Source organism: Balaenoptera borealis, assembly GCF_965194805.1.
Source record: "Balaenoptera borealis genome assembly, chromosome: 11".
Lineage (NCBI taxonomy): Eukaryota > Metazoa > Chordata > Mammalia > Artiodactyla > Balaenopteridae > Balaenoptera > Balaenoptera borealis.
Window position 1 is genome coordinate 77,558,775 of NC_138868.1, and position 13,314 is coordinate 77,572,088.

Sequence of the window (13,314 nt, forward strand, 5' to 3'; positions counted from 1 at the left end):
AATACTTGTTTCCACTATAATGGAAACTCTATGAGAGCACAGACTTTTTTTTCCACTTAGAGCATTCCTGGCCCATCAAGACCCACAACTAGTATTTGTTGAACAAATGAATAAATGAATGTAGCTCAGGCATCTCTTAATTTAAGAAATTTTTGCTGATTAACATGATGGTTTAAGTGCCCTTCTCCATTGTCTTCTTTACAGTAGAGTATACATCTCCATTTCTTTATTCCACATTGTTTCATAGGTTTGGGTAAATCTTTGCCATTAGACCGATCTTTGAGAATGTGAAACTGTCTCTCTCATCTTTTTAATTTCAGTGCTATCATATTGCCAGGCATCTAAAACACATTCAACACACATTAGAACTGAATGAATGAGTGCATGGATGAATAGATAAAGGCTGAGCATCCTTAAGAAATATTTCAGATCTTCATGTAGTCATTAAGAGCAACAGTTCTTTGAACATAAAATACAAAATGATATAGACATCTGGATCAAATACGGATGATCTTGCAACCTATCTAATACTTAGTAAAAGCTTTGTTGTTTGAGTTTGTTAGTAAAATAATCTGTCTTTCAACAATTGAATTTTGTGTATTTTCAGAGATCGTCTATAGCTGGGTATTTAACGAGTTCCCTTCCTTTGTGGCGGAAGACAGCCGGCGGTTCATTTCCCAGGAGACAGGCAACCTTTATATTTCTAAAGTCCAAACATCAGATGTTGGCAGCTATATTTGTCTGGTGAAAAACACAGTGACAAACGCTCGAGTACTTAGTCCTCCAACACCACTCACTCTCCGTAATGATGGTAAGTTCCATGGACTGGATTGATATGGTCAGCCACCTCTAATGTGAAAAATTGAGTATAATCTGCAAAAATACTGAATCACTATGCTGTACATCTGAAACTAATACAATATTGTAAATCAACTGTACTTCAATACAAAAAGACCTAAAAACAAGATGTATTAGTGTTCTTCTAAGCACTTAAACCTAGCACAAATAAAATAAAAAGGCATTTGGCATATTTAGAAACTCTACACTTTTAGTCTAAGATCATGCATATCTTAGAATAAAATTTTTGACATAGGAAAGTGATGGTCTATAGCTAAGAAATATTAACCTTAACACTACCCTAATGCCAAAAAGGGTGAGGGATTACAAAAAGATGAACTGTAATAAAGATTCCACAGTTCTTTTTTTTGCTCTTTAGGGCCTCTATATAGCATATGTGTATGAATTGCAAGTATTTTACAGGTTCATTTTTCATCACTTTTTAATTTTAGCTACCTTCAAATTGAATGTTCAGCTTTTAATACTTCATGGTATAGTTATAATTGTTATTATTACTTTTCCAATAATAGGAACAGTTGGAACTTTAACTTTTAAGTGCAATTCAGGCAGAAATGATGATTCTATAAGTATAGGTATTGCCATCTATCCAAAGTATCTTCAAATTTAAACACCCAATTTGTAGTTATAGACATTTACAGTTAAGCATTGCATTAAAGAAGTCAAGTGCTATATTACAGTTGTATATGATATATGGCTTGCTCTGTCATGCAATAAAAAAGCTATGAAGGTATTATTGAGAAGTGAGCTCTAGAATCCTGATGGATTGTGAAGCTTAAAAAACAATCTATTTCAACACTAGTCTTTTATATGCTTAGTTTTAGAATATATGCTGCAGTAATGTATAGCCAGAGTTTATATATATATATATTATATATATAATATATATATAATATATATACATATATATATAAAATATTAGTAATAATCCTATAATCCTATCAAGTAGAGAGTACAAATGCAATATCTATTTCAGAGATGAGGAAGCCAATTTGAAAGAGATGAAGGGACCTCCAAAAGTCACACTGCTAGGTAATGGCATGGAGGAATAGATGGGAAACAAGGATGAAAAATGGGAAACCAATTTAGAGGCTACTGAAACTAACCAGCCAAGAGGTGAGGAGGTGAGGAAGGACAGAACGAAAGCAGTGGTAATAGCACTGAAGGGTAGAAAACATGCCTGGGATATTAAGAAGGTAGAATTATCAGAATGTGATGATTAAACATGAGGCTCTGGAGTAGGAGAAAGCTTTCACATAGTTCAACGAATGGGTAATGATTCTTTTCATGAAAAGAGATAAGACAGATGAAAGAATAGATTGAGAAATTGGTGAATGTGACAAATTCAGTTTTGGCTATGTTGAGATAAGATATCCATGGGAAATCTATGTGGAAATATGCAATAGGCTACTGATACATATTCCTAATACGCACAAGAGAGGACTGGGCTAGAGAAAGAGATTTAAGTGTTATCATTGTGTATTCCAACAATACAGTTAAAGCTATGATTGTGTGTATATTATGCAAACTTCAAGATTATATAAGAATGTCTATAGGGTGAAAAGAATAAAGGAAAATAGCTATGCATTTAGAAAACTTACCTAGTTAATAGCTTAGAATTGAGGTGATTTTCTATAAGCCATTTTCATAAAGTTTCTGAGTATTTTCTCATTAATTCCACAAGAATTTGAAGCATCTTTGTTTGAAAATTGTTAACATTTTGCTGACTAGCCAATAACTAGTTCCATTTACACCATCCATTTATGTAATAATACCATACATTCAGATAGTGCCTGAGGTTGAGTAGGCTATTCTGCTTTCTTTTCATGCACCAAACCTAAACGTTACATTGACCTTCGCAAGGGAGAGGAGCACATGTAAAGTAAGAATCCAAAAATTGACACCACCTTCACCGGTGATTTAAAAGCTCAGGACCCATGTTCAACAGTCTCTTGCACTTCTTTGATTTCATGGCCCAGATGTATCACTTAACTTTGCCTTATACCTTCTATAGTCAAACATTTCAAGAATAATTAGACTAATTTGTTTGCTGCTATTTTAACTCCTTTGCCCTTCTGATTCTATTGCTCTTCCTGGGCAAAACCCAACTCCTAATGAACTCACTATACCCTTAATTTGTGACTGCCTTGGAATCTGAAAGCTGCTAGAGAGTTACACCTGCCAGGGATTCATGATCAACAACTTCAATATTGCCACTCAGTCCTAGTAAGTTTCTGTGGATGGTTAATTTGTAACTGTCCCAAAAGTTTTTGGAATCTTCTTTGCTTTTCTCAAACTGGACAGCCTCCCTCCTTCCCCATTGATTTACAAAAACTATTTAAGTAACAAATTTACTTTCCTACTAGTGGAATTTCAAATCTAACTATTGATACATCTTCATCCATACTGTTCTTCCCTTATTTAATTTCAGTAGAGATACTCTACTGTCCCTCCTACTATTAAAACCAATCCCTCCATCCTTGACTGCTGATTTTCATTCCCACTGGCCTTTTCAGAACATCACACTGTTAGTCATTGTTCCTTATGTAACCAATACTGTGTCACTAAACTAATAAATATTTTTAGTCATGTTAATTGAATTTACTGAAGCAGTTGAAACTGTTGACTTATTTTTATTTTACAAACATCTATATTTTCAAAAAATCATTATTTGTGCAGTACTATATGAAAGGCTCAATAAAGCAATGCACACAAGTAAAATAAAACTGTTATTTTAAAGTTAACATTTAAGTTAAAAAGAAACAGGTGGAAAACACCTGCTAAATTTCAATTACATCATTCAATGACAGTCTTATTTAAGATTTTGTGAGAGAAGTTAGAAAATTCATATTTCTTCTTTCTGTAAATTATCTGAGATTATTGCTTTCTTGGTGATTGTCTACTAATTTTTACTTTTTATCATAGTAATACACCCTTATCAAAGGAATGTAGTGGTTTATAAGTGCTGATAAGAAGGGGAAAGAAAAAGCAAACCCACACACCTCCCTTCCATCCAATCCCACTCCCTAAAGCTAACTTTTTAATTTCTCCTATTTTTCTTCATGAGGTTTTCATATAATGCCAGGAAATATCTGTGCTTCTTGTTTAATAAAGTTTAGACAATAACTCATATGATGTACATCTGCTTCTTCTATCCTCTCCTCTTTTATATTTAAATAATATTTTTCTGTTGTTTCCTTTTTTTTTTTTTAATTTATTTATTTATTTTATTTTTGGCTGTGTTGGGTCTTCATTTCTGTGTGAGGGCTTTCTCTAGTTGTGGCAAGCGGGGGCCACTCTTCATCACGGTGCGCTGGCCTCTCACTATCGCGGCCTCTCCTGTTGCGGAGCACAGGCTCCAGACGCGCAGGCTCAGTAGTTGTGGCTCACGGGCCTAGTTGCTCCGCGGCATGTGGGATCTTCCCAGACCAGGGCTCGAACCCGTGTCCCCTGCATTGGCAGGCAGATTCTCAACCACTGAGCCACCAGGCAAGCCCTTTTTTTTTCCTTTTTAACCTTGACAATGTGCTTAAATCTCTACTATCCTTTTAACTCTTGAAAATAATTCTTGACTTTCTATTACAGTGATAGTTTTATTCCTACTTTTTCCTTTACCTTTCTTACACTACTTTTATGTCCTTTTGTCTTCCACTTTTACTCTGACATTCTCTCCTGCAAATGCAACCAAGTGTTCTAAACTTTCCCATAGACTAACTGTAAAAGCTTAAAATAAATAGATGTTAACAGTTATTACTATATAATTATCATTCAACATCATATTGTTACAGATTTTTAAGCTATTTGTAGATATATGTGCTCTACTAGATGTGCTTTTCATAAGTGAAACTTTGAATATAACAAGTAAATAATATTGTGATACAGTTTGGATGTAATCTCTCTTAAAATTTTGCTCTATAAATACAATTCATAGTTTCAATAATAGTGTTGAAATATGAACATGAGTCATCACAATGCAAATGATAAATAAAACCAATATTGTGGTTAAGAAAGCCCACGAAATGCGTATGAAAGAGAAGTGAGCTTAGGACCAAGCCTTGAGTAGTCCAAATTGCTTTGGAAAGGTTAAAAATGAAAACCCTACAAAGGATAATGAGAAGGAGAAGTCAGAGAGATAATAGGAAAAACAATAGTGTAGTATCAAGGAAGCCAAGAAAAATGAGTATTTCAACAAGGAGAAGTGGGCATGCAGCTCAAGATGGTGGACTGGGTGCCTGTATTTGTCTCCTGTCTCCCTTCTGAGACACTGTGAGAAGAAATTCATATCATCAATGAATAGAGGAAGCATTTCATTAACAAATGAGACACTTTGATATATTTCTGGAAGAATAAGAGAGGATGTGAGTTTAAGGATTAAACAGGTGGAGTAACTAAAACCTAGAATAAAGTTTAAGGGATCTAAAGAAAGGGCTAAAAATCATGTGCCCAGCGGAAGCCTGAAAGAGCTCTGAAATCAAAGTTAGCTAAGGGTGGGCAAAAGAAATGGGGCCAAAGGGGGACTGAAGGTATGTACGTTGAACGTCTGTTTCAGTGAAATATTGGAATCCATTCTCTTCCCTGCCCTTACATGCAAAAAGACCAAAGGGCTTGTCTCTTAACAACATGAGTGAACTTTCCCTGGAAAGCTAAAGTTCTTAATGTGAATAGTGGCACAGAATGCAAAACCTTCTCATTCTGGCACATGAGTGTCCACAGTCTGACAGCCAGCTCCTTGCCCTCACATCAAAGCAGAGCTGACTGTCGACCCACCTCTCCCTGCCACCTGCACCCTCACCTCAGAAGGGAACCAATTCTACAGAATTGGGAAACACACAACAATGTCCAAGCCTCTCAGACTTAACGTTTATATGCAATGCTAAATTAACAGCTTCTATAAAAAATTACTGAGCTTACTGCATGGTTATAGAATTTATATCAAGATAATATGCAAAAAGCAGGAAAATTTAAATTATTCTAGAAGGGCATTGATTAGACTAGAATTGTTCTTAATTCAAAAAACTTTTATATTACTATTTAATCTCTCTTCAAAAAAAAATTGAAGACCATGTTCATAGGAAGGACATATTCTTTTTTTTTTTAGTACATTTATTTTTATTTATTTATTTATTTTTGGCTGTGTTGGGTCTTCGTTTCTGTGCGAGGGCTTTCTCCAGTTGTGGCAAGCGGGGGCCACTCTTCATCGCGGTGCGCGGGCCTCTCACTATCGCGGCCTCTCTTGTTGCGGAGCACAGGCTCCAGACGCTCAGGCTCAGCAATTGTGGCTCACGGGCCTAGCCGCTCCGCGGCATGTGGGATCCTCCCAGACCAGGGCTCGAACCTGCGTCCCCTGCACTGGCAGGCAGACTCCCAACCACTGCGTCACCAGGGAAGCCCGGAAGGACATATTCTTGAATGCTTTCCCAAGTAGGTGGCTTATATTAAACACTTAGTCTGAAAATAAAAATAGAATATGATTGTGGATGATTCCATTATTTGCATCACAGTCAGCTACAATTCCTGCTGGGTTTTACAAACCTCTCATTGCAGAGACAGGCATTATAATGGATATTTCTGCAAACTTGACAAACACCTCTGCAGGGGTTTGAATATAAAAATTACATTTAATCTGCTGTGACCATAGAGTTAGCTATAAAAATCATTTCAGAATAGTGTGTTTACACTTCTTTGAAAAAAAGTAGGCCTTTCTAAAAATAACAGAGGTTATATACATAGGCAAATTATCTCCCTTCAAAGACAAATAAAATTTTATTTTATAAACTATTGGAAAATGTCTTGGCTTGGATCCTCTTAAAGCAAAGCTTGAAACGAAATTTGCTTGTAGGTAGTTTATTTGAAATTTATCACAGAGATCAGGAGTGTGGAATGGGGTGGTTTTGAGGAATGAACTAGTGAAAAGGGAGGTTGCATTATGGAGATGACCACTTCCACAGGCAGCTGGAACTTGGTCGCACAGGACCAGAGCCTTATGAAATTCACTCAGAATAATCTCCTTGGCAGACATATCAATGGGCTTCCATCCCTGAGGGTGACTCCACAGGCAGTTAACTCCCGTACATTTACAGGATACCCTCAAGTTGCAGCTGAGTGAAACTGGTTGCACCTACACAGACCTGGTTGCAGTGGTTGTTGCAGGAGTAAAAATTCTGGCCAAGATCATTCAAACACACAAAAGTTGTCCAAAATACAGAGCGGGGAACTTTAGAAGATTGGAAGTACATGAGTGATGTGATCAGATTTTCCTCTGCTGGCACTGTGAAAAACTATCTTCACACATTTACAAATGTATATTGCATACCTGCTATGTGTCAGATAATTCATTAAGTAGTGAGGATATAATGGAGGGCAAAACAAATGCAATAACTGTCCTTAGGTAGCTTACAATATAATACAAGGGAAGATATTACCCTAAAAACTGAGTGTAACCAAGCATCCTAGGATCTGTCTGCCTGTCCAGTGCCCCATGGAGCCAATCTCACAGGTCATTGCATTGTAAACAAAACAAACAAATCTAGCTCCAAAACTATTATAGGTAATACAGAATTTTACTAATGGTTTGGAGGGTAATGAACGTGGAGGCAGCATTCTGCAAAACAGCAAAATTTATTAAACACCGCCCTTTAACAACTTCTCTCTTTTGCCAAGTTTTTATTCCTACAACTGCTATATCTCTCCCTCGACACACCTCTGCCTCTCCCTCAACACTACTGTCTTGGTCTCCCTTCAAGGTCTCATTATCTCTGTCTGATGCCTGGCAAGTTCATACTTTCATTTCTGCTCTCATTAGAATTCTCAGCCCAATTCTGAACACTTTATTTTATTTTATTTTATTTTTATTCAATCAACATTTATAATGAATTGGTACATGTGAGACATTGTTCTAAAAACTTTACAAGTATTAAAGTGAAAGGATGGAAAACATATAGAAACAAATATGAACTAAAAACAAAAAGAAGTTTAAATTGGTCTATGAATATCATACAAGATATTAAATGCATCTCTAGGGATAGAAAAGAACATTACATTCTGATAATAGGTTCACTTCTTCAAGAAGATAGAGCAAAGCATTTTCCCACAATCCACTGTGTACAGCACCAGGCTCCTCACTCGTCTTCTGGTCCAGATGGAATCTTCTCCTGTAAGATCTCACCCCTTCCTAAGGCAGCTTTTTTTCAGACCCTTCTCTAGGGCTATAGTGGCTCCAAAGTGATACAGAGAGGATAATAAAAAAAGAAAAGAAAGAAAAATTAAAAAAAGAAAAGAAAGAAAAAGAAAAACAGTCCTTGGGTCCTTTTGCCATCCCTGGAGTTGGATAGTGCAGGAGCGAGAAAAAGAATTGAGGAAGTAACTTGGATAATGAATGGGAATAGATTCAGAATGCATGCAGAAAGATTGGCCTTTGTTAGAGAATTCATCAGTTGTCACAGTGGGGAGAAAAGTAAAAAGACTATAGATGCAGGTAACCTAATATTTGTTGGTGGGAAGTCTGATGACATTTTTTTTAAATGAACTACAGACAAAGTCATCAGCTAAGAATGTATATGTAAACAACAGGTTTATTTTTAAACCAAGAATTGTGTCGAGGGAATTATGCACAGAATCACATACTTACATAATTTATGAATCAACCCCATTAATTCACTACTGAATAAGACAGGTCCTAAGAGCAATGGAAAAATATAAAAAATGGTATACACTTGAAGATTGTGGTGGGTTGAATAATGACCCCAAGTTGTCCATATCCTAATTCCTGGACACTTTGAATGTTACCTTATACAGTAAAGGGATTTTTGCAGATGCAATTAAGGATCTTAATACAAGGACACAGAAAACTAATACAAACATCAAAGAGAAATCTGAAGCAATTCGTTTTTCTTACTTATCTTTTGGAATATTCATGGCTATTCTAGCAGTGTATTGGAACTGGCTTGTTCCTGCTTGCAGGAGTTGGTTGTGCATCTCTTCATGTCTTGGTAGCTTGAGATCAACCATGATGGGAGTACCTACAACGTGAAAAGTAGCAAAGGCTACATATCAGAGTTCTCACTGTCCTCCAACCCCAGAGAACTGGCTGTTAAACAGCATTCTGCTTGTAATTCAGCACCTAAGATCACAGTCACTGAATCAGAAATAACAATATTTGATGGAATAAACATCAATTAAAGTGTATCCCTGCTCCACTCCAATCCTCTCTGTTTGCTTTGCTCCAGATAAAGTACAGACAGAATGGATCTTGTGCTACTCTCTCTATTTCTGGTACCTGAATTGGTTTTGCCAAGCAAACAGTGAGATGCAGCAAAGTCATTCTTATTTCCTGATCAGTTTATCACAGGAAATATGGCAATTGGAATGGCCTTGAGTATTCTTAGATTTCCCTTTTCTCCTATAAATTGTGTAGTGGGTATTAAATGTTCTACCCTAAACCCAGGAGACGTTTTCTTCTTTTAATCTTTGTTCAGAATTTTCAATTTATGGATAGTTCCAAAGGAACTGGGAAAGCTTATGAAATAAAATTCCTACTAGAGTATATTTATCTATGTGAAAGAAGCTGAATAGCATTAAGGTTTTATGTCAAGTTCTGCAGGAATATAAGAAACTTACTTGGCTTTTATTAATATTTTATTTATTTTGCTATGTGTCTCTCTGGAAATCTTAACATCTTGATATGCTACAAATTAAATAAAAACTTCAAAAAATCATTGGAAGATTTCTGAATAAAATGAATAATTTGCTCAGATGTCCTTGACAATCCGTCATTTCACACAATTCAATTTCTCCTCAAACAGACTTATAAAAACAATTTGAACTTCTATCTATGGAAATAAGAATTTTTATCAAGAAAAACAATGTGCATCATTTTATTAACTCCCTTAATATGTCTTATAAACTTTGAAGAATTAGTTAATAAGTGCTTACAAATAATAAGATAAATTTCTTAAATATGAATCTAATTTAGGCTTTTTCTGGTTTCCCACATGAAAACTTGTTATTGCCATTCAGGAAATAAAATCCCAAAGGATGTAAAGTTTTGATAACTGACATTGTAATGGTGAATATATCATTCTTAACATAAGAAAAGAACCATGAACTTTGCATTATTTTTTAAGAGTGGAAAATATATGTTCAGTAATTTTAATCTGACTTCCTTTCCTATTGTCAGACTAGTCTACACACACTGTGTCCACTGCTATACTTCCTCTCTTCATCTCATGGTCTGCAACCTGGCATTTAGCCTCACCACACCACTCAAGGTGTTTTCTCAAAATTCATCAAGTATCTGTTCATCAGACACACCAGCTTTTTCTCAGTCTTCATCATTCTTGACCTCTTTTTTTTTTTTTTTTTTTTTTAAAGATATCTTTATTGATTGACTGATTGATTGCTATGTTGGGTCTTCATTTCTGTGCTAGGGCTTTCTGCAGTTGCGGCAAGTGGGGGCCACTCTTCATCGCGGTGTACGGACCTCTCGCTATTGTGGCCTCTCTTGTTGCGGAGCACAGGCTCCAGACGCGCAGGCTCAATAATTGTGGCTCACGGGCCCAGTTGCTTCGCGGCATGTGGGATCCTCTCAGACCAGGGCTCGAACCCGTGTCCCCTGCATTAGCAGGCAGATTCTCAACCACTGCGCCACCAGGGAAGCCCCATTCTTGACTTCTTATGAAAATCTGTTTAAACCTGAAAATATTTTCTTTTTTTGATTTACCTGGGTGAAGACTCTCCTGAGTAGGTTCCTCTGTACCTTTCACTGTCTCTCCTCAGTCTACTATACTACAAAGCTACAGTAATCAAGACAGTATGGTACTGGCACAAAAACAGAAATATAGGTCAATGGAACAGGGTAGAAAGCCCAGAGGTAAACCCACGCACATGTGGTCAACTTATCTTTGATAAAGGAAGCAAGAGTGGTGCTGGGAAAACTGGACAGCTACATCTAAAAGAATGAAATTAGAACACTTCCTGATACCATACACAAAAAAAACTCAAAATGGGTTAAAGACCTATATGTAAGGCCAAACACTATAAAACTCTTAGAGGAAAACATATGCAGAACACTCTATGACATAAATCACAGCAAGATCCTTTTTGACCCATCTCCTAGAGAAAAGGAAATAAAAACAAAAATAAACAAATGGGACCTAATGAAACTTAAAAGCTTTTGCACAGCAAAGGAAACCATAAACAAGACCAAAAGACAACCCTCAGAATGGGTGAAAATATTTGCAAATGAAGCAACTGCCACAGGATTAATCTCCAAAATATACAAGCAGCTTATGCAGCTCAATATCAAAAAAACAAACAACCCAATCCAAAAATGGGCAGAAGATCTAAATAGACATTTCTCCAAAGAAGATATACAGATTGCCAACAAACACATGAAAAGGTGCTCAACATCACTACTCATTAGAGAAATGCAAATCAAAACTACAATGAGGTATCACCTCACACCAGTCAGAATGGCCATCATCAAAAAATCTACAAACAATAAATGCTGGAGAGGGTGTGGAGAAAAGGAACCCTCTTGCACTGTTGGTGGGAATGTAAATTGATACAACCACTATGGAGAACAGTATGGAGGTTCCTTAAAGAACTAAAAATAGAACTACCATATGACCCAGCAATCCCACTACTGGGCATATATCCTGAGAAAAACATAATTCAAAAAGACACATGTACTCCAACGTTCATTGCAGCACTATTTACAATAGCCAGGACATGGAAGCAACGTAAATATCCATCAACAGATGAATGGATAAAGAAGATGTTGCACATTTATACAATCGATATTACTCAGCGATAAAAAGAAACAAAACTGAGTTGTTTGTGGTGAGGTGGATGGACCTAGAGTTGGTCATACAGAGTGGAATAAGTCAGAAAGAGAAAAACAAATACCGTATGCTAACACACATATATATGGAATCTAAAAAAAAAAAAAAAAAAATGGTTCTGATGAACCTAGGGACAGGACAGGAATAAAGACACAGACGTAGAAAATGGACTTGAGGACATGGGGAGGGGGAAAGGTAAGCTGGGACAAAGTGAGGGAGTAACATTGACATATATACACTACCAAATGTAAAATAGATAGCTAGTGGGAAGCAGCCACATAGCACAGGGGGGTCAGCTCGGTGCTTTGCGACCACCTAGAGGGGTGGGATAAGGAGGGTGGGAGGGAGACGCAAGAGGAAGGGGATATGGGGATATACATATACGTATAGCTGATTCACTTTGTTATACAGCAGAAACTAACACAACATTGTAAAGCAATTATACTCCAATAAAGATGTTAAAGGAAAAAAAAAAAAACTACCCCCTATTTCAATCATTCCATTTAGCTATTTGTCTGGATGTGTCCATTCACCTATTTGTCTGGTTTGTTTACACTTGGCATTTTTCCCTAAAGGACTTAAGAAAGCTTCTCCTTCCAAATGTAGGTGTTCCTCAGGATTCTACTCCTGTGCCCCATCTATATTTCTAAATATTTGTCTTTAGTGGGTGCTTCTGTTTCTGTTTCCAATTTAGAATTTCCCACAAATTAACTTCTTCAGCAGATATCTGTTGTTAGTGAGATCACTTTTCTTCTAAACATCTAATACAAATATTTCTGGATCAATTAGAATCCTCCTAATCTCGTGACTACATACATATTCCATAGGTTTGGAAAACCCTGTGAATTCTTCATCTGCAATTTCATTCTCATCTATCCCCTTCTTTATACTTCTAATTACAACACTCTTTGCCTCTTGCCTAGATCAGTGGCTTTCAAATGACTTTTCCTACAATTCACAGAAGGTGAATAGTGTTCCTATCCAAAATTCACTTTCAAGAGCTTTTCTACATTCTAGGCTATAAAGCACAAAAGAGGCTTTAGGTGCAATGCCAGTGAACTATATGGAACACCATCTCCTTTACCATCAATCAAGGAACCTATCAGAAAGCAAGTTCATGAGAGTGGCATCATTACAGAGATTTAAACTAGAATGTATTTTTATTAACTTTGTTTAAAGTAAATCAGTCACAAAGTTGGGTTTGATTTACCACCTACTTTATCCCTGGACAAGAGACTTAACCTGGCTGTGCTTCAGTTTATTCATCTGAACAGGGGATAGCCTGGATACTTTTCTCATAGGGTTATTGTGAGGATTAAATGCATTAATAAATGCAAAGCGATTAGAACAATGCCTGATACATAGTAAGCTTTAGTAAAAATTAGCTATTCACACAGTATTTATGACACAAGGGCCACTGCATTTCACTAGTGTGTGGATAGTTGCAGTAAGGAACTAATTTCCTAGACTGTTTCAATTACTATATTGTTTGTGATTGCTGCTGTTGTTTACTGTGTAAATTCAAACTCAATTCTAGAACTGAGGTTTTAATAGAGGTTGGGGTGAGAGGTAGTAGCACTGGGAGAAGTTTTATATTCCATCACTTGTCTTCAATCAT

General features: G+C 36.5%; 1 protein-coding gene across 1 annotated transcript in view; it reads left to right on the plus strand.

The window, feature by feature from the left end:
- Nucleotides 1-13,314, plus strand: part of CNTN5 (contactin 5) — a 1,371,764-nt gene that overhangs the window by 976,391 nt on the left and 382,059 nt on the right. The window contains exon 8 of the mRNA XM_082339878.1: nt 608-811. Within this exon, the coding sequence (XP_082196004.1) occupies nt 608-811 (204 nt within the window). The remainder of the gene's footprint in view (nt 1-607; nt 812-13,314) is intronic.